The sequence below is a fragment of the Ambystoma mexicanum genome, chromosome 3q (genome assembly GCF_040938575.1).
Source record: "Ambystoma mexicanum isolate Mex_15411 chromosome 3q, UKY_AmexF1_1, whole genome shotgun sequence".
Lineage (NCBI taxonomy): Eukaryota > Metazoa > Chordata > Amphibia > Caudata > Ambystomatidae > Ambystoma > Ambystoma mexicanum.
Genome location: NC_090926.1, coordinates 1,017,042,614 through 1,017,064,781, shown reverse-complemented (window position 1 = coordinate 1,017,064,781; position 22,168 = coordinate 1,017,042,614). Strand labels below are relative to the sequence as shown.

At 51.7% G+C, this 22,168-nt stretch overlaps 1 protein-coding gene across 3 annotated transcripts in view; it reads left to right on the top strand.

Moving 5' to 3' along the window:
- Positions 1-22,168, top strand: part of RNF213 (ring finger protein 213) — a 3,248,263-nt gene that overhangs the window by 1,454,245 nt on the left and 1,771,850 nt on the right. For all 3 annotated transcript variants that reach the window (XM_069655189.1, XM_069655190.1, XM_069655188.1), the window contains exon 19: positions 21,506-22,101. In XM_069655189.1, coding sequence (XP_069511290.1) covers positions 21,506-22,101 — 596 coding nt within the window. The remainder of the gene's footprint in view (positions 1-21,505; positions 22,102-22,168) is intronic.

Below are 22,168 nucleotides of genomic sequence, written 5' to 3'. Positions count from 1 at the left end.
TGTCCTCCCTTTTGTCCCCACGACTGAGGCACAGGAACAGCCGAGATCTGCAGGAACAAAAGTCTTCAGCTGCATCTTTTTCTTCATTGCAAGGTACTGTGAAATAAGACTGAGAGTACTTAACTCTCGTGGTGAAAGTGCTTGAAACTTTTGCAACTCACAGGCCTAATCAGCTTGTGACCCAACATATGATTCTTCTTTTTACAAACTACTTCCAAGAACTTGTGCAGAGAATTTACCATTTACTTACCAGAACCGCTTTATCATATCCAAGACTTTAGCCCATTGACTTTGACATAGCCTAGTGAATTGAGTTGACTCTTCTGGTGAACTCACACTATTTGCACTGTCTAAGAATAATTGTAACCTTTCAAGTTCCAATAATCTTTACCTTTTACTCCTCCCGAAAAAAGTATTCTGAAATAGTATTGCAGTATATTTGTGTGTGATTATATTGCCTCCTTCTTATGAATGTTTTATAACTGACAGATGAATAAATTAATAAGTATTTATCAAAGAAACCTTGAGTGTAAGAGTTTATTTGAACACTTGTGATTGTAGACCTCTGTGTAACATATTACTGCTCACATTCCCCACTTGAGATAAGCGTTGCTGCTTAGTTCCGCTACCAAAACTGTGTAGTACAGACTTATACCAAATGTTGGTTTGCTTACACCTGTAGTCCTAGTTATGTGTAGTGGTCCCAAAGAGTACTGCATCAAACTCTGCCTAACACTCAGCCTCTGGGCATGGTAATGCTTCCACCAGGACCGGCCGGTCCCACGAACTCCCTCAGAAAAGAGGTTGAGTTACTTTGAGGGCGCCCTGCTCTCAGGACACCAAAATAAGGCAAGACCATACGCCACTGATCCCACTGGGTTTGCCGCTGCTGCAGGTGCCCTCTTGGGAAGGACAAGGTCGCCGTCACTGACAACATCCAAGGTGAGCCTACCAGTGAGGGGCGCTCCCTCTAAGAGAAAGTACTTGACTTGTTAATGATTTCTATCCGGCACACACCCAAGTCAACGCCTAGCATGTAGTGCACAACTGAAATCCTTATTTATTTGTGTCTAAAAGTTCTTTATTCTGAACGATATACCATTCATATCATTCCCTTAGCCTGAAACACACCTGGTCACACTGAACCAGGAATCAGGCTGGTTTGCAGAGGTAAATATTTATTTATGTATTTAAAATGTAATCACAATATGTTTTAATAGGTACACAACAATCACCGATGGGGTGAGGTAACACTGAATAATCTCTTTAATATACAAGTAAGTAGTGAGCAAAACAATTCAGCACAGAAAATAATACTTTTGTTTTGGTTCAGATCAGATAGCACTGTGGTTAGGTTCCCCCTGCACACCCCTCAACCCCCAATAGGCAATGTAAAGAGATAGGAGGAGAGAGCAGGTATTCAGGAATGGCAGAAATCAAATAGAATATCAACCCCACTTTCCCCCAGCAAACACAAGAGAAAAACGGAATTGACTATCAAGCTGTCAGAATGGCATTTAAAGTTATCTTTACAATGGACTGGGCAAAAACACCAAATATGGACAAAATTGCTGAAATGGTTATAAGTTCTTATGGGAGCCGCTTTGGATAGTTGCACACAAGCAATGATTTAATCCCAAGAAAACTTTTGAAATCTTAAAATTCAAGTCGGAAGCAATTAAAAGCTGTTTTACACGTGTAGAAATATCCCAAAACGAAAATTTGCGGCAAACTTTTCCCTGCGCGATATTCGCGATAACTGGAGAATCGCATTGATCCTCTGCCTTGATAGGAGGAGAGAAACAGAGTGTCATCTTTATGGTGTGATTTTATGAGGCTGAGAATCCACCCATAGCCCCTGGAACACAAAATCTACTTTTGGCAAAATACATATTTACACATGTGCAACCTCTATAAGGATTGCATATTTAACATAGCAACTATTCCTCAAAACCCTGTAGCTGTGGGATATTGTCTCTGCTTTTCACAGAATTTTGCCCCTTTTTACTATGAACACAATGTCCAATTTTTAAGCCAATTTCTACAAGTGTGCGTGTTTAACATGGGAATGAGTGTATAAAGTTTCACAATTCTAGCGGAAATGCATTTTGCGTAAAATCACATTTCTTGCCATTGCTGTCCAGAACAAAACATAGTTCTGGCACCTTTTCACCTGTGCCCCAGAAATTAAATTAACAACTCAGTTATATTTATATTTTTCCCAATTTTACATAGTAAGTTATCTGTCTTTTTAAAATATGTTCTTTGTCCATGTTAAGCATCAAATGGTTGCTTGGCTCCACCCCTTGGTCTCTACCTGGAAGCCCAGGAGCCATCCCCCATGTTTGCTCCTTGCAAAGGCCATTTTACGACAGTCTTCACACTTAGAATTTCCTGAGCTGCAGCTTGTCATTTTTCCTTTTGCCTCTGTAGACCAGGTTCTTTCTTACCCTGTAATTAACGCCTCTCTGTGATTTCCGGGGGGGGGGGAGACCTTCCTTCTGTGAGAAAAACCTGCTATTCCAGTATGGCAGCTTCAGGCAGGTTTTATTTGATTAACTCTGTTGACTTTTCCTTAGCACAAAACAAACTTGTTGTATCAAATACAGCTAGAATTCTCATTCAAGTTTTAAACCATGGGATCAAAACAATTACAATATGGGTTACTATCAGTAACAGGCCTCTTAAATTGCAAACATTTGATTTTCAGTTTATAGATGTTAAAGTTTAGTCAGGCCACTGACAACTGTCATCACAGCACCCCTCTGCTGCCCAGAGATTTTTTTTACAGATCCACAGACGGGCCACTTTTGCAGTGGAAATCTCTTGATGCTCTCCGCTTTTCAGGACCTTGTAAGTTCACCATGATTTCTTAAACTAAGGGAATTGTAGCACCCAGCTAGAATTTTGAATATTTCAAAGGTGTTCTGTACCGGCATTCTGAAGTTTCAGCAGCAAAGAAAAGGTGATTTAAAGCAATATTTGGAGTTTCATTTAGCAAAGCACTGCTTTTTCCTTCTGCACTCCACTTTCAATTGTTGTGGGGCTCAGTGACACATTTCAGTAGTGAAAGCTCTGTTCCACCACTGACAACATGCGTGGCAGATTGGGCAGCCATCTTTTTGTGCGTTGAAAAGCGCAATTATCGGGGATTTTGGCGCGCACAAGGGTTTTGCAGCCATTTTGCTGTTTCTGGCACCATCATAACAGAGTGATGCAGCATAGCATAGCAGAACTGGGTCAATACATCCCACAGAGTCCTTTAAATCTCAGCTTGCCATTGGTGGAAAAAGGCGTTGAAAGTAGCCTCCAAAAATATATATATTTCTGAGGCTTGTGGAATCTGCTTAGATCACATGCTGTGCATAGGCCGACATCTAGTGGAAGCTGCGGAGTATTACAGTTTGTTTTTCGAAACTCGAAAATGGGCATCGACACAGGGCGTGCCAGTAATACTATCCCTAGTGTGACGTCCACTGTACCCAAGATCCCTCACGTGTCTAGGATCCTCAGATTGTTTTTTTCCGCCATACTGGTCGGAAGCATTTTGCCGAGTCCCCTGGCCTTAGCCATACTTTTGCTAAAATATTGATTTATTGACATCCTAGTTCGACGTTGGGATGTCCCCATCCCAACGTCGAACTTCGACACTCGACGCCGGCTGGAGAAGAAATCGACCGTCGGCTGCTGCACGACGGATTTGGGCCTCGGCCCGGGCCTTGGAAGGCCTCTAGCCTCGGCCTTGCAAGTAGGGAGAGTGGGAGGGTTGGACATACTCTACACTCTTGGTATATAGGTACACCTTATACATTTCCTACACTTAACAGCCCGCTGCCTCAAGGTGCGTATGGAGGGTACCCCTTTTCAATTCTGCCCCAAGTGCAATCGCAAATACCCTTGGGTCGACAGGCACGCCACGTGCAATCTCTGCTTGCCGAGGGACCACCCGGAAGCGAACTGCAGAGCGTGTAGTAGGTTTGAACCTAAGACACTTAAGGACCGTTCGACGAAGCGTTGGGCCCACCACGCCAGGCAGGCGGCCATGGCAGCGGAGGGTGCCTTCAGCGATGGCAGCAACGCCGTGCTTTCGGACGGTGAGGGCATTACGGCGTCGAAAGACAGCCGAGCGCAGGTCCCCGACCTCGGAAGGCCGTCCGACTGGGCGGCTATGGGGAAGACCCCCGGCGACACAGGCGCTTCACACACCACCCACACTAAACACACAAAGTCCAAACGAGACTCGACGACGTCGAGTGCTCGGAAAGAGGCACAAACAGAATGGTCCAAATCGGTGTCCTCTGGGCGTTCGAGATCGCCGCATGACTCCAGGCAATCATCCTTCTTGCCAAGAGTGCCTCGCTCCCTAGGCTAACGGAAGTTCGATCGTCGGAAGACGAAAGACGACTTCCACCCCCAGGCCGCACTTCAGGAGTCGGAGCCCGCAGACAAGATCAGCACGGCCCCACGTTCGAAGGACAGGGATTCTACCCCCGATCCTCGACGCCAAGCGTCGAAAACCTCCGGAGCCACAAAGGGACAGGGAAAACACTTTTCAACTCACGGGGAGGGGGGAAAACGGCAGAAGAAGCAGCCTCTGCACTCTTCCACACCTGTAAAACACTCCACTCCTCCTAGACAGGCAGACAAGACCAGGTCTGCTGATATTTCAAAGAGCAAATCTACTCAAGATAAATCTCCAAAACTTTCTGAGAGTCATTCCCAGTTCCAAAAAATGGTCCAGTGATGACATAGATAGGGTCATGTCAAGGATGTCTTCCTTGTTAGACTTTTACGATAAAAATCCAGACCATTTCCTTTCATATGATCCACAAGGGGCTACACCCTCAGGCTCTAATGATCCTATCCCCCCGAGTAAGAAGCCCCGGTTTGAGACACCGATGAGGTCTACGGACCCCTTCGAGGTACAACCATACTCAGGACCATACTTACTATATCAAGGAGAGACTTCCTTTGGTGAGGACCAAGATTTTGGCATGGTAGAAGAGCAAACCGGGACGGGCTACTATGGGGACGATGAGGACCAAGAAGAGGAGGAAGAAGACCTTGAAACCTACAGAGTAGATTCCCCGGTAGAAAAGGAAGCCCCGGTTACTGACTCCCCTGTCGATAACCAACCCCTCCTGAACGAGGTTCTCGCACGTGCAGCAGAACATTTCCATATTGACACCCACGGTGTCCAGGAGGAGAGGGACTTTGCCGAGGAGTTAGTAGGAGAAAGGAGGCCTGTTGCCCAGACCATCCCTATCCTCAAGTCAATTCAGCGAAGAATAGACCAGTCCCTGGTGAACCCGAACCTCACCAGAGCAGTCAATCCCAGAGTTGAAACTTTTCAGGGCAGCCCAGTCTTACCCTCTCTATATAAGAGGACATCTGAAGCCAGACTCCCTAGTTGTTACTAACACTCGTAAGAGGGCTGGAACACCCTTGTCATCGTCCGAAGCTCCTCCAGACAAAGAGAGCAAAAAACTATATGGTTTCGGCAGGAAAGTAGCCTCAACGTCTGCCTATCAGGCAAGGATTGCAAACTCCACCACCCTGTTGGTCAGCTACAACTGCCATCAGTGGGAAGAAGTCGCGGCACTCGTAGCCTCTGCTCCGGAACCCTTAAAGGGCCAGTTAGCTCGGATTTCCGCAGAGGGTAGAGCCGTGTCTGGTTGCATTTTAAAAGCAACCTTTGACGCCGCTGACAACGCAGGCAGATTGATAGCAGAAGGCACTGTTATCAAGAGACATGCGTGGTTACGGCAGTCTGGTTTTAAGGCAGAAACCCAGGCATCATTGTTGGACAAACCGGTGGAAGCCGATCTGTTGTTTGGTAAGGCGGTCGAGGGCGCACTGAAGAATGCCAAGGACGAATATGAGACACTCAAGTCCCTTGGCCAGTTAACCAATAAACCCCCTAACTAGAGAGGGAATAGTAATTTTCGTCACCCACACGGCCAAAATTCCCAGAGAGGATCTAACTATTCCCAGGGGCAGGGTACACAGTGGAACAACAGCCAACAGTCTACCCAGGGTTACAGCAGGGGTAATAGGAGAGGACGTGGTAAAGGCAGCCCCAGCAAAGGAGGCGGCACGCCTCCACCAAAGCAGTGACGCTCAGTTCAGGGTCCCTTCTCACGCAACCCCAGTAGGGGGACGCATTTCCAACTTCACCCAGGCCTGGGAAGGGATCACATCAGACAGATGGGTGCTGTCAACAGTATCCACAGGGTACTGTATAGAACTACTGCAGCGTCCCCGGAACCATCCTCTATGACAAAGAGTACACTCTTTAGAACATCAGAAGATTCTCCTCGAGGAGATCGCCATTCTGCTAGAAAAGGACGCGATAGAACTCGTCCCGGGACACCAGGTAAACAAGGGTATTTCTCCAGCATGGGGTCTGGCATGGATTCACATGCTCATGAATATTCCCCGTCGTCAGGCTGGGAATCCTCGGTAAAGACAAATCAGTATCAGTTTTGTTTCTGATCTGTCTTTCGTAGTAGTAACCAATCACTGATCTCTGCGTCATACTGACCACAGCCAATGACTGCCATCTCCCTAAGCCCCGCCTCTGGCAGCCATCTTCTGATTTTTACCGCACGTTCAAGTGTTGGGATCCTTGTGCTATTGCTCTCGAGCTTTAGTGCGTTTTCGCGCTTTTTCATAGGAAAATTCTCTCTTTTTTCGGTCAAAGAGCCTCAAGCTCCACCGTTTCTTTATCCGATCAACGGGGACCCGTGTCGGATTCTTCTACGCCCCTCAAGGGTGCAGATTTCGTCGAGCCACGCTTTTGGAGGACTCCAGAAGTTTCTCAGACCCATCTCGGACATGGCCCAGGAGAAGGGAAGCTCGACGCCCGGAAAGCTGTTCAGGGTCTGCCCTGGATGCCAGCTTCAGAATGTCTTTAAGGAGGACGAACACTCCCTTTGCCTCTACTGCCTGCATGAGGACAAGACGCACGTGGAGCAGGACTGTGCGTTTTGCGTCAGTATGTCGGAGCGGACCATGAAGGACCTCCATCTGCGTCTTGCCAACTGGCTGGAAGGGAAGAGCCCGTCAGGCGAGAAGAAGAAGTCCGAGCGGTCCTCTAAGACCTTTGAGGGTGCCCCGGCGACGGGGGCCCAACAGAAGGCCAAGCACCGCGAGTCCGCTGGCACCGGGAGCGCCGAACGGTCGGGCTCTACGGTTGCCAGGCAGGGCGCATCCTCCCCGGCGCCATCAACCACGAGCCAACGCTCTGGCTCGGGTAAGAGGAAGGCCGAGCACCCGGCGAAGCTCCTGGAGAGACCCCGGTCGAGCTCGAAGGCCCCATCGGAAGGGGAGCGAGGCGGTGACCCTCCCCCCAAGGAGAAGGCGGTGAGCGCACCTACGGTGGTGAAAGCCTTGATCCACCCTGCCAAGGCCTCTATCGAGACAGTCGCGGCTGCCCTGGCTCAGCCTGTGGAGGCTACACCAGTGGAGGCGACCTCGGGGCCCAGAGTCTCCTTGCCACCGCGGAGGGAGTCCTCTTTCAAGCCCATCGACAGGACCCCCGTGAAACCTCCGACAGAGAAGAAAAAGGGGGGGCAGGAGGTCGTTGTGGATTCGGCCTCAACCTCTGAAGAGGAGCTGATGGAAGTCTTAAACCACGGCATTGGCGTGGAAGAAGACCAGCCCGTCGGGAGGGACCCCGACGTAGGAGACGACGAGAACGTCGAGGGTGCCTACAAGGCTCCTGACCACCCGTCGGAATCCCCTCAACCAGTGCTGCAAGACAACTCGGCGGCCATTTTGTTGGCTATACAGTCCTTATGCTCGGAGATGAGGACGAGATTGCCGTTACCACCAACGGGGAAACCGCTCCCGACGGGGGACCCGGAGCCAGGCCCTTCTGGGAGCCCTCCTCCTAAGAGAAGGAGGATTCATCCTCCACCTCCTTTTCAACCATCAACGCCCTGCTCAGCCCTCCGTCCACGACCCGTGGGGATGATACGGGGACGGACATGGCCGCGACGGGTACCAACGACGAGGTTTACGACGAGGATCTTCCGTCGTCACCTCCTCCCCGGGCTTCCCCGCCGGAAGAGATTGGATCGTTTCATGCCATGATCGCCAGGGCATCCAAGCTTTTCCAGCTCTGCCCGGAAGAGAAGAAGGAGGAAGGTTTCCTTTATCAACGGCGCGAGACCAAGAGGAAGACGGTCCTCGCTGTACCTCTACTGGACGATATCTGGGATGAGGGTCTCGCCCTCCTCAAGAACCCATCCACAACGCCTGCGAGAAGGGATCGGTACGAGAAGAAGTACCGGGTCCCGGACGCGGCCCCCTTGTGCCTTCGTGCACAGCCGACCCCGGACTCGGTTGTCTCCGCGGCGGCCAGGAAGAAAGCGGGGAGAGCTTCGGCCTCTACGTCAACCTCCCCGCCGGACGACGAGGGAAAGTAATTGGACACGATGGGACGCAGAGTCATCTCATCGGCAGCGACGATGATTAAGGCGGCCAACGCCTTGGCTATCGTAGCCCGCTACGCCAGGGAGTTGTGGTACAAGATCGCCCCCCTGCTGGACTTCCTACCGGACGACAAGAGGCCGGAAGCCCTAGAGATCTTGCAGGAAGGAGAAGTGGCGTCGGACCACGCCATTACGATAGCGACGGACATCGCTGACACTGGGTTTCGCCAGTTGGGCAACGGCGTGTGCCTTAAACGGCGTGGATGGCTTAAGGCAACGGACTTCCGGCAGGACGTGCAGACCAGAGTTTTGGACATGCCGTTCGACGGGAGCAACCTGTTTGGGAAAACAGTGGACGATTCCCTACAAATCATCAAGACGGACATGGAGACGGCCCGGGCTCTTGGTGTTCTCCAGGAACGACGGCCGCCCTTTCGGAGCACCAGAGGCAAGCAGGGTGCCTCCAAAGGTTCTGGCGGCTGATAATCCACCTACCGTCAAGCAGCCCGTTCGTCATCACAGGAAGCCTACAGGGGACGAGGCAAGTCGGGCGGACCCCGCCGTTGTCGCCAGGGAGGACAAGGCGGCAAAGCCTCGTCGAAGCAGGACTGAACCGGCCGTGGGGTCGGGCCCCCACCGAAGCACCCCGGTGGTAGGCCAGCTGGCGAACTTCGTCAGCGTGTGGGAGTCCATCTCCATCGACCGTTGGGTGCTGGACGCCCTGGCTCAGGGTCACGCGCTCGAGTTTCTAAAGAAGTGCCCGCGCGTCCCCCCCGTGGCCAGGAAGGAACATCACGTCCCTCAACTTCTCTTGGAGGTAAAGGCGATGCTCAAGAAAGGCACCATCGAGCTCGTCCCAAAGAGGCTTCGGGGCTCCGGAGTTTACTCAAGATACTTCCTTGTGAAGAAGAAGACAGGAGGATGGCGTCCCATCCTGGACCTACGACGACTGAACAAATTCATCAAGGCACAGAAGTTCCGGATGGTCACCCTCCAGCACGTCCTGGGTCAGCTGGAGGAGGGCGATTTCCTGTCGTCGTTGGATTTGGAGGATGCTTACTTCCATATCCCCATCCTAAAGGGACACCGAAAGTTTCTCAGATTCGTGGTCCAAGGGCGTCCCTACCAGTTCAGAGCCCTTCCCTTCGGATTGAGGTTGGCATCCAGGGTGTTCACCAAGTGCCTCGCACCGGTGGCGGCGCGGCTGCGCCTGGAGGGGATCCATGTCTACCCCTACCTGGACGACTGGCTCATCCGAGCAAAGACGAGGGAGCTCGCCGCGGAGCACACAGCGAGGACCGTCCAACTACTCACGGACCTGGGATTCTCCATAAACTACGCCAAGTCCCACCTGGTGCCCGCGCAAGACGCACTGTTTCTGGGAGCGAAGCTCGACACAGTGGCGCTTCTGGCCTCTCCGTCGGAGGAAAGGACGAGGGCCATCTTGGGCAAGGTGCAGCGGATGCTGGTTGCGAACGCGGCCAGGGTGAGGTCCATCAAATCCCTCCTCGGAATGATGTCTTCTTTCATTTATCTCATCCGCCTGTGCAGGCTTCGGATGCGCCCTTTACAGGAGTTCCTGGACGCTCGCTGGATCCAGACGACGGGCAGCTTCGAGGACAGGATCACACTCGACGAGAGCTTCTGACGAGCGATCCGGTTGTGGGGCACCCGCGCGCATCTGACGGCGGGCATGGACTTCCAGACCCCGGGCCACCAGAAGACCGTGACCACGGATCCCTCCCTGGAAGGGTGGGGAGCGCACACCGAAAATCTGCACACGAGAGGCCTTTGGCTTCCGACGGAGAAGTCCCTCCATATCAACGTCCTGGAGCTCCGTGCGGTGTTTTGGGCCCTCAGATCCTTTCTTCCGTCCCTCAAGGGCAAGGTGGTGAGGATCTTCACCGACAACACCACCACCATGTTCTACATCAGGAAGCAGGGCCGTACCAGATCCCCAGCCCTGTCCAAGGAGGCGCAGGATCTGTGGCATTGGGCCGTCGCCCAAGGGATGTTTCTGGTGCCGTTTCATCTGGCAGGAATAAAAAACACCATCGCCGACTCGCTCAGCAGAGAGCTTCGCTCGTGCCACGAGTGGGAACTACGACAGGATCTAGTGGACCGCCTCTTCTGACGGTGGGGCACACCCCAGATCGATCTGTTCGCGACGGCGACGAACTCCAAGTGCCGGAGGTTCGCCAGCAGGTTTCCCCAGCCGAGGAGCATGGGCGATGCTTTCTCGTTTCCCTGGGAGGGCCTGTTTCTATACGCGTACCCTCCATTGCCGTTGCTGATCCGCCTCATCAACCAGCTCAAGAGGTCACGGTGCAGGATGATCCTCGTCGCACCTGTGTGGCCGAGGCAAATATGGTTCCCGGACCTTCTGGACTTGTCAGCGTCCCTGTCAATCAAGCTGCCAGTGGATGCGGATCTTCTCTCCAGGGAAGGCGGCGCCATTCTTCACCACAACCCGGAGTCGCTGAACTTGCAGGCCTGGCTCCTGCAGCACTAGAGTTTGGAGGGTACGACATCCCGGCCGACTGCAGAGAGGTTCTTGCAAAGGCCAGGGCGTCCTCAACTCTCAAGTGCTACGGACATAAATGGAAGAGGTTCTCTGTCTGGTGCCGTGCACAGAAGATTAACACTCTGCGGATACTGCTGTACCTACTGTCGCTGACCAAAGCTGGACTGGCTCACTCCTCCATCAAAATACATCTGGCTGCAATCTCCCGATATACCAGCATGACAGGACGGGCGTCCCTGTGGTCTCATCGCCTGGTGAAAGAATTCATGAAGGGACTATTCCGATCATTCCCGCTGGTGAAGGCTCCTGCCCCGGCGTGGGAGCTTAATGTGGTGCTGACCAAGCTCATGGGGGCCCCATTCGAGCCTATGCATTCGGCGCCTTTGAAGTTCCTGTCGTGGAAGACCGCTTTCCTTGTGGCCATCACCTCCGCACAGCGAGTGGGAGAGATCCAGGCCCTATCTTGCAAGCCTCCATACTTGACGTTTCATGACACGAGGGTGGTGCTGAGGACACACCCATACTTTATGCCCAAGTTGCCGTCGGACTTCCACCTCAACGAGCCCTTGGTGTTGCCAGTTTTCTTCCCGTCGCCTTCGTCGCCGGCTGAAAGGACTTTGCACTCGCTGGATGTAGCTAGAGCGCTGAAGTTCTACGTGGACCGCACGATAAGTTTTCGGAAGACATCACAGCTGTTTGTAAACTTTGGGACTGTGAATCAAGGGAAGGCTCTCTCGAAGGCTTCCATTTCCAGATGGCTCTCCGGCTGCATCATGCACTGTCACCGGTTGGCAAACTAACAGCTGCCCGGCTGTCCGAGGGCCCATTCGACCAGAGCGATCGCTGCTACTATGGCGTTCCTGTCTGGTGTGCCCCTGCAGGACATCTGCAGGGCTGCGACGTGGAGGTCGACGCACACCTTCAAAAGATTCTACTGCATCGATCGGGACTCCAGGGAGGAGTCCAAGGTCGGCCAAGCAGTGCTGCGCAACCTGTTCGCCTAAGGTGAGCCTGGTGAGGAGGTAAGAATTGCTTAATGTTGAGTTTTGGATGTAATGCTTAATGTTGAGTTGTTGTATTGCTTAATGTTGAGCCTGTTGCCACCTCCCGTGGTTGTGCATGTGTGTACTGCTATGTATTCTCTTATTCATGAGCATGTGAATCCATGCCAGACCCCATGCTGGAGAAGGAACAAGTTACTTACCTGTAACTGTTGTTCTCCAGCATGGGTCTGGCATGGATTCACATGCGAACCCTCCCGCCTACCCTCTGCGGCTCTTCACTTGGTCATACTGCCACTTTACGTGCTACCAAATCTGAGGATGGCTGCCGGAGGCGGGGCTTAGGGAGAGGGCAGTCATTGGCTGGGGGCAGTATGACCCAGAGACCAGTGATTGGTTACTACTAAGAAAGACAGATCAGAAATGAAACTGATACTGATTTTCTTTTTCTATACCGAAGATTCCCGGCCTGACGACGGGGAATATTCATGAGCATGTGAATCCATGCCAGACCCATGCTGGAGAACAACAGTTACAGGTAAGTAACTTGTTCCTTAGTCAGCCATCTTCCGATTTTTACTGCACGTTCAAGTGTCAGGAGTCCTTGTGCAAAGCTCTCGAGCTTTTACTGCGTTTTGCATTTTTTCAAAGAGTTTACTTTAAATTTTTTGGTCAAATGGAGCCTCAAGCTCCACCAATTCATCTTCCGATTAACAGGGACCCGTTTCGGAAATCTATACACCCCTCAAGGGTGGAATTTCATCGAATTTCACTTCTTGGAGGATTCCGGAAGATCTTTGAGGCCTACCCTCCATGGACATGGCCGAAGACAAAGGATACTTGATGCCGTTGGATCCAAGCTGTTTAGGATCTGCCCAGGATGTGGACTATAGAACGTCTTCAAGGAGGATGGACACTCCCGGTGCCTCTACTGCCTGCACTTGGGCAAGTTGCACGTGGAGGAGGCCTGTGCGTTCTGCAAGGACATGTCCATCCGTACCATGAAGGACCGACGCAAGCGACTCGCTGAATGGCCGGAGGCGAAGACACCGGCGGCAGGTGAGCCCCGGCAACGTACACCCCCCCCCCCAAGAAGAAGTCTGAGCAGTCTTTGAGGACGCTCCGGTGACGGGGGCCCAATGTAAGGCAAATCACCGCAAGTCCGCGGCACCAAGAGCGCCGTGAGTACAGGCTTCGTGGCTGCCAGGGCGGGTGCAGCATCGCCGATGCCGTCAACCACGAGCCAACGCTCCGGCTCGACAAAAAGGAAGTCGGGCAACATGGGTAAGCTTCGGCAGAAGCCCCAGTCGTCTCCAACGGAGAAAGCCAAGGGGGAGTGAGGCGGTGACCCTCCCCCCACGGTGAAGGCCTCGGATGCGCCGAAGCTCGTGAAGGCCCAGATTCACCTGGCTAAGGCCTCGATTGAGGGAGTGGTAGCGACCCATGGCAGAGCCCGAAGATGCAGCCCCAGTGGAGACGACCTCCAAGCCAAGAGTTTCCCTGCCCAACCGGAGGGAATTGTCTTTCCTGCCCATCGAAAAGACCCCTGTGAAACCCCTGGCCGAGAAGGGGGGGGCGTGATAGTCCTACCGGACTCAGATATCGCCTCCGAGGATGAGCTGTAGGGCCTCAAGGCAGTCCTTGATGAGAAGTTTGTGGAGGTCAGGTCCTACGGGAAGGACCCCCGATGAGACGGACGTGGAGAGCGACGGGGGAGCCGACGAGGTACAGCAGATCGACGAGGAACCAGAAGACACCACGCCGATGCTCCTGTCACAACCGCTGCCACCACCGACGGACAGGTTGGAGGACATCTTACTTTCCCTGCACACCCTGTGCTTGGAAATAAGGAATAGGATGCCTTTGCCTCCTGCAGACGACCCAGCGGTGCCTGGACCGTCGGGAAGCCCTCCTTTGAAGTGTAGGCGAGTCCATCCGCCCCCACCCTTCCATCCTTCACCTCCATCCCCTCTGCCAATGGACGAGACTGCGACGACTGGGATGGACTCCGGCGACGACAGAACAGATCTCGCACTGCCCCCACCCCGGGCTTCTCCTCCCGACGAAATTGGCTCATTCCACGCCATGATCACCAGGGCCTCAGAGCTTTTTCAACTATGCCCCGAAAAAGCAGGAGGAGGAGGGATTCCTTTATCAACGACGAGAGGCCAAAAGGAAGACCATACTCTCAGTCCCGCTGTTGGACGACATCTGGGACGAGGGGCTGTCCCTTCTGAAGAACCCATCCTCGCCCCCATGCGAAGAGAGACCGGTACGAGAAGTACCGGCTCCTAGACTCTGATCCTATGTGCCTCAGGGCGCAACCGTCCCCGGACTCGGTGGTCTCCACGGGGGCCAAGAAGAAATTAGCCGGGGCGAAGGCATAGACTTCCCCGCCGGACGGCGAGGGGAAGAAGCTGGACGCCATGGGGCGTAGGGTCATCTCGTCAGTGGCGATGACCATTAAGGCAGCCAACACTCCCGCTATCGTGGCCCACTACGATAGGGAGCTGTGGTTTAAAATCGTCCCCCTCCTGAACTTCCTCCCGGACGACAAGAGGGCGTAGGTCTTGAAATCTTGCAAGAAGGCGAGTTGGCTTCGGACCACGCCATCATGGTGGCCATGATATTGCTGACACCGGCTTTCGCCAGATGGGCAACAGCATTTGCCTTCGACAGGGACAACCTGTTCGGCAAGGCAGTGGACGAGTCACTGCAGGCCATCAAGACAGACACCGAGACGGCCCGTGCCTTGGGCACGCTTCATCAATGACGTCTGTCCTTTCGATCCTCCGGAGGCAAGTCACAGGGTACCTCTAAAGGATTCGGTGGAGGCTGTTCTTTGTACCGTCAAGCGGCCCGTTCTTCCTCCCAGGAAGCCTACAGAGGCCGCAGCAAGGCCGGAGGAAATCGTTGCTGTTGCCAAGGGGCCCAAGGTGGTAAGGCCTCGGCAAAGCAGGACTGAACCGGCCATGACGTTGGGGCCCCCACCCGAGCACCCCAGTGGGAGGCCGGATGGCGAGCTTCGTCGGCGCTTGGAAGACCATCTACACTGACCGTTGGGTGCTGGATGCCCTGGCCCGCAGACACACCCTGGAGTTCCGAAGGAAGTGTCCCCATTTTCCACCTGTGGCCAGGAAAGAAAATCACATCCCTCAACTACTTCTAGAGGTACGGGCAATGCTGAGAAAGGGCGCTATAGAGCTCGTCCCCAGAGTCCCTCTGGGGCTCCGGAGTATACTCGCGGTACTTCCTCATCCAAAAGAAGACCGGCGGTTGGCGGCCCATTTTAGATCCCCGCCACCTAAACAAATACATAAAATCCCAGAAGTTCCGGATGGTCACCCTTTAGCACGCGCTGTGACAGCTGGAGGAGGGAGACTTCCTGTCGTCGTTGGACTTGAGGATGCCTACTTCCACATCCCCATAAACATGGGGCACCGAAAGTTCCTGCGCTTCGTGGTCCAGGGGCAGCACTACGAATTCAAGGCCCTCCCCTTCGGTCTGAAGTCAGCCCCAATCACCATGTGTCTGGCACCAGTGGCAGCCACGTATACCCCTATCTGGACGTTTGGCTCATCCGAGCGAGGTCAAGGGAACTCGCCGTCAAGCACACAACAAGGACCGTCCGCCTGTTCACAGAACTGGGGTTCTCGATAAACTATGCAAAGTCCTGCTTGGAGGTATCGAGTATTAATATTCCCAACAAAAATATTGGCGTAAATTTGGCCGTTTGGTTCGTTGGCGTGCCTAGCTTCACCGTCGGAGGAAAGGATAAAAGCTATCGTGGGCAAGGTACAACGGCTGTTGACCATGAAAGTTGCCAAGGTAAGGTCCATCAAGTCCCTGTCGTCGTGCATCTACCTCGTTCGGCTGTGCGCGCTGCGGATGCGGCCGCTGTAGGAGTTCCTCGACGCCCGTTGGTTGCAAGTGGCGGGAAGCTTCGAGGACAAGATCGCCCTCAACGAGGAATTCCATCAAGCAATCCGGTGGTGGGCTATCCGCGCGCATCTTGCATCGGGCACGGACTTCCAAACCCCAGCGCACCAGGAGGCGACGACGACGGACGCCTCCCTGTAGGGATGGGGTGCACATACAGGACATCTCCACGCAAGAGGCTTATGGCTCCCAGAAGAGAGGTTGTTAGACATCACATTCCTGGAGCTCTGAGCCGTGTTTTGGGCCCTCAAGTCATTCCTCCCGTCCCTCAAGGGTAAGGTGGTGCTGGTTTTCACCGACAACACCACCGCGATGTTCTACATTCGGAAGCAGGGGGGTGCCAGATCTGCAGCTCTCCAAGGAAGTGCAGAATCTGTGGCACTGGGCCGTCGCCCAGAGAATGTTTCTGGTGCCTTTCCATCTGGCAGGAGTAAAGAACACTGTTGCCGGCTCGCTCAGCAGGGAGTTGGGCTCTTGCCACGCGTGGGAACTTCGGCAGGATCAGGTGGATCTACTGTTTCGACGATGTGGCAATCCACAGATCGATCCGTTTGCGACGGCAACAAACACTAAGTGCCCCAGGTTCGCCAGCAGGTTTCCCCAGCCGGGGAGCATGGGGGATGCGTTCTCATTCCCCTTGGACCGCCTGTCTCTCTACGCGTTCCTACTGTTGCCGTTGCTCCTGCGACTCATCAGTCAACTCAGACGGTCCCGGTGCGGGATGATCCTGGTCACACTGGCGTGGCCGAGGCAGATATGGTACCTGGACCTTCTGGGCATGTCGGCGTCCCCTCCAATCAAGCTTCCTGGCGGACACAGATCTTCTCGCCAGGGAAGGAGGCACGATTCTGCACCACGACCCGGTGTCGCTGAACCTGCAGGCCTGGCTCATGCAGCGCTAGAATTTGGAGGATACGAGATCACGGTGGACTGCAATGAGGTATTTGCCAAGGCCAGGGCTTCTTCGACTCTTAAGGGCTATGGACATAAATGGAAGAGGTGTACCGTCTGGTGCCGTGCACAGAAGATAAACCCTCTACGGATTACGGCCCCTAAAGTGCTGGCGTATTTACTGTCGCTGGCCAAAGCGGGGCTGGCTCACACTTCTATCAAGATCCCTCTGGCGGCTATCTCCCGTTACACCAGAACTCCCGGGCGATCGTCGCTGTGGTAGCACTGCTTGGTAAAGGAGTTCATAAAAGGACTTTTCCGCTCATTCCCGCTGGTGAAGGCCCCGGCATGGGAGCTTAACGTGGTGCTGACTAGGCTCATGTGTCCTCCGCTCGAGCCTCTGCATTCGGCACCCCTGAAATTCCTGTTGTGGAAGACGGCATTTCTGGTGGCCATCACCTCCGCACGACGAGTGGGAGAGATCCAGGCCCTCTCCTGTAAGCCGCCGTACTTGACTTTCCACGCAACAAGGGTCGTGCTGAGGACGCACCCCTCCTTCATGCCAAAGCTGCCGTCGGACTTCCATCTCAACGAACCCTTGGTGTTACCTCTTTTCTTCCCGTCGCCGCGGAGAGGACTTTGCACTCGCTGAATGTGGCTAGAGAGCTGAAGTTCTATGTGGACTGCACAAAGGGTTTTCGGAAGACGTCACAGCTGTTTGTGAATCTTGGACCTGTGAACCAAGGGAAGGCCCTCTCCAAGGCTTCTGTCTCCAAGTGGCTCTCCGGCTGCATCACGCACTGTTATCGGTTGGCAAACCGACCGTTGCCTGGCCGTTCGAGAGCCCATTCGACCAGGGGGATCGCTGTTAATACGGCGTTCCTGTCTGGTGTGCCCCTGCTAGACATCTGCAGGGCGGCTACGTGGAGGTCGACGCACAACTTCACGAAATTCTACTGCCTTCGACCAGGATTCCAGGGAGTAGTCCAGAGTCGGCGAAGCAGTGCTGCGCAACCTGTTCGCTTGAAGGTGAGCCCTGGTGGTGAGGTAAGAGATGCTTAATGTTGAGATGCTTGTGCATGTTGTACTGCTATGTTTTCTTTTATTCATGAGCACGTTAATCCAGGCTAGACCCCATGCTGGAGAAGGAACAAGTTACTTACCTGTAACTGTTGTTCTCCAGCATGGGTCTGGCATGGATTCACATGCGAACCCTCCCTCCAACCCCTTTGCGGCTCTTCTCTTGGTCCTACTGCCACTTTACGTGCTACCAAATCTGAAGATGGCTGCCAGAGGAGGGGCTCTGGTAGAAAGACAGTTCAGAAACGAAACTGAAACTGATTTTCTTTCTTTACCGAGGATTCCCAGCCTGATGTTAGGCCGAATCCTGTGCAGTTCCCTTAGGGAGCACTACAGAAGATTAAGACTACAGGTATGAGCAATAAATCCCCTTTGGTATCAGTCTGTACCACAAAGATTTAGTTGGTAGCTGTGGCTGAGCAGTCACTTATCTCAAGAGGGAGATGAGCAGTATTCAGGGTTTACACATTAGGACTACAGCACTTAAGGAACAAGGAAACACTGACCAAAGCTTTATAACAAAAAGCATATATATATTTATTTTACACAATCTGATGTTCACACACAAATCACTATTATAAAAGCAAGTTAAATCAGTCAAGAAAAGTATATACAACTCCCTATTTAAATTGTAGACAAGTTTGAGCAAGAGTGAAGACTGAGCAAACCGACACAGTGAAAACCAAGCAGAAATGGCACTTAACAAGTTTAAAAAGAGAGAAGGAAAAAGTGCTTGTAAGAGTTTGGTGCACCAACACATTTCTAGGTGAGAAGCAATCTAGAGAAGACAGTTGTAACAGATTGAGCCAGAGTCATAGGCCTGTGCCAGAGTCAGTGGTACAGGGCAAAGTGCTCAGGAGCAAAATGTTCTTGTAGCTGCAGTCAAGTCTTGGTTAAACGATTCGAAAAGGTGGTTGCAGAAGGTGAAAGACAATGTTAAATGAGAGGGGCGGGCAACCCAATAGGTAGGTAAATGATTTAAAACACCTTTAGCAGTACCCAACAACAAGGGTGGCCTGGCGGAACAATGTACCTTAAAATGCAGAAGAGGCTCCTGCGGTGGCGGTAGTTCCTGCAGTTCGGGAGATCCAGCAGAGGAAGAGAGGCTCTCCTTCGTGGAGGAAGGTTTGAGTTACTGCACTGCCAAGGGATGAAACCAGCCGCGGTGCTGCCAAACGAAAATGAATGGTACACTCCTTTAAATCGTGGTCCGGGTGGACGGGTGCCTGGCTATCCGGTCTCCTAGTGCTTAGCACTGGCGATTCGACCAAGGCAGGTCCGGGAAGGCGATTGGCAAACTAGTTGGCCCCACCAGCTCAAGGGAAGAAGGCTCTTGCAGATGAAGATCTCCTCTTGTCGTGTGGAGAAAAGTGGTGAGACGCTGCAGCAGGGCTTCACCAGTGGTTGTCGTTGCAGATGTCTTTGGCTTCTCTCCTCTTCGGCTTCTTAGTTCCAGTGGCGACGTCTTGTCCTCCAGTCCTCAGGACCCTGCTTTTATGCAGCAAGACCCCCATTCATACAGCCTAACTGTCACTCACACAGTGGGGTGGCTCTCCTGGCCGGAGAACCCCCCAACCTATCAGGGCAGAGTGCGACTTGGGTTGCGTAGACAACCCTATCTAGGGTGCCTATTCCCCCTCCCACACAGCCTGTCTGCCCCAGACTCCATGGTGCCGAAAGGAGGGCTTCTGTGCAGAAGCCCGCCAAAAGGACGAACAAAGGATCCCCGACCAGGGTTAGGACTATAGAGAAAGAAATTAAATCAAAGTCTGGAAATAAAAACCTACCTGAGTAAAGTTAATATTAAAATAAACCGGCGGTATGTTAGAGGCTCTCAGTAAAAGTGGTAGCCTCGAACAATGGGAAAATCCCATAGGAAAATAGTTGCGGTCGAATATTTTTGGTAGTAACCACTGCCGCCAGCCAGAAACTTTGAGAGAGGGACTGTACGGTACCCCCTCGAAATAAAACACTAGGGAAAAACTATTAACCCTTCCCAGTACCTCCATAGTAAGATGGGTTGTACTGGTTTTGTTCATAAGATTTGACTAGTAAAGTCAATGGGGACTTTACATGCCCTGGGAGACAGTAGTCCGTCCCAGGGTATGAAGTCTGTTTGGGAGTCGCTATGACACCCCTGTGGTACGGCACGGAGGGTGCTGTGTACCACACATGTTAAAAAGATGATTCCTATGAGGGTGAGAAAAACCCCATAGACCGTAAGTACACAAGATAGCTTAAAACACACACTAGCAATCTGCCTAAGTGGGGAAAAAAGGGTCTCACTCTTAGCAGCAGAAAAAAATAAACCCCTCAAATCCAGCAAAGCTCCTGGGGGACTCTATAGGTAAGGGGAATTAGCCATAGAAGAGAATTTTCCCTAACGCCTGGCGACAGGGAATATTCATGCGCATGTGAATCCATGCCAGACTCATGCTGGAGAACAACAGTTACACGTAAGTAACTTGTTCCTTACTGTATTTTTGCATAGCCCTCTGGGCCTTAATTCTAATTTCATTTTGCCCTTTTACTCCCTCTTTGGACTTTATTGTGTCTAACAATTTCCCTTGTATGTCTGTTTAGAGGTTGTGAAGAACAACTGTTCAGCCCATCGACCAGCATGGTGATTACAGGATGCATGAATGTATTTATCGGTTTGTGTAGGAATCCATTTTCTCCCCACCCATTAGCATTATAATGTATAGAGTTTACCACCAGGTGCAGGTCTTTAGTTTAGGAATGGGAAGGCTCTGTCATGCAGTCATTTTTACTGAGTCTTGGGAGGATAGTTCAGGGGCAACGTGCTCGCCTTGGAAGCAAGACGACATGGAGCAACACAGGTTCGATCCCCGGGTCCGCGCTTAGAAACCTCTGGGTATTAAGCGTGTCATAAATAAACTATCATAACTATCATATACATACTGTGTTTTGCTGTGCTTATATGAGCTGATAGTTGCTCTGTGTAATTCTATACTAAAGTGTGTGCATATTTTGGTATACCTGTGTAGTCTTAATTTATTGGGTTACCTATTGGGACTAACTGTACCTATACACAAACCTTCACCTTTCTTTTGAGTGAAGCCAAGACTGATCTACCATTGCAATTCCATAGAGGTATATTGCACGATCTTTTGATTAGAACCCTGTCTTACCGTTAGGATAGATTTTCATACAATCTGTACCTGAAAATTGGGGGGCAAATTCTCCCCAACACCTCTCGGCTTCCAACTGCCACTGGTGTAACTTTCACATAGCATACATTCGAGACTGTTACTCACTCAACCTTCCACACAGCACAAGCAGAATTTATCTCACAATTTAAATGCACGTTTATGTATAATGTATGTGCAACATGTTTTTGATATCAGTTTGGTTCTCAAACTGCAATTAATAAAACAACATGAATTAATTGAACATGTGTAAATTGAACAAGGTTTGTTGAATGGTAGAACAGTGTAGCCGATGAATGTGATTTGTTTTATTTTATGGATTCTCTTCTTTGGATTTGACTATGTTTTGACATTTTCTGCCAGAAATTAAGGCAAAATAAGCAGAAAAAAAGACAAAGCTAAGATGTGCATCTGTTTGGCTACATTTGGTAACCTTTTTCTAATGATTTGTTTCTTTTGAAGTTGACACAGGTGATCTTGAGAGGATCCACTTTTCTGATTTAGGCATGAAAGCAATGGATGAAATAGTGGAAGTGAAACTGCTGGGCTCTCCCAACGTGTCGGCAGTAGTTGCAGTGACGTATTACAACCTGTGTCCGGATGATAAGGAAATGGCTGAGCAGTTGCACAACTTTAAGGACAGTGGCATCTTTAACCTCTGCTGGGAAAGGGAGGCCCGTTTTATTGTGGACGAAGCTGAAGATAATCCTAACGGTGAACTGACACTAGAAGAGTTGAACGATAACCTATTTTACCCTTGTTTCAAACAGTATCAAGATATATATAAAAATCTGGTATCTGGAGAGCTGACATTCAAAGTGGTGGATGACATTTTCAAGAGCTACAAGGATCATTATGAAGAGTTAACGAAAGAACTGAGAATGATGTGTTGCCTTGCCCCGACAGACCATGGAAAATGGGTAGACCTCCGTGTTCAGCAGATCGAACAGTACTACCAGCTTCACCTGGCCATTGACTCGGCCAAAGTAATTGCAGAGGTCAAGAAAGAATTGAACCTATCTGGAGATTTTAAAATCCTGGAGACCTTGTTGACCTTCGTAAGTATACTGTTTCACCTTTAGGGTAAAAATCCTTGTCTGAATTGAATGAATGAATGATTGGTTT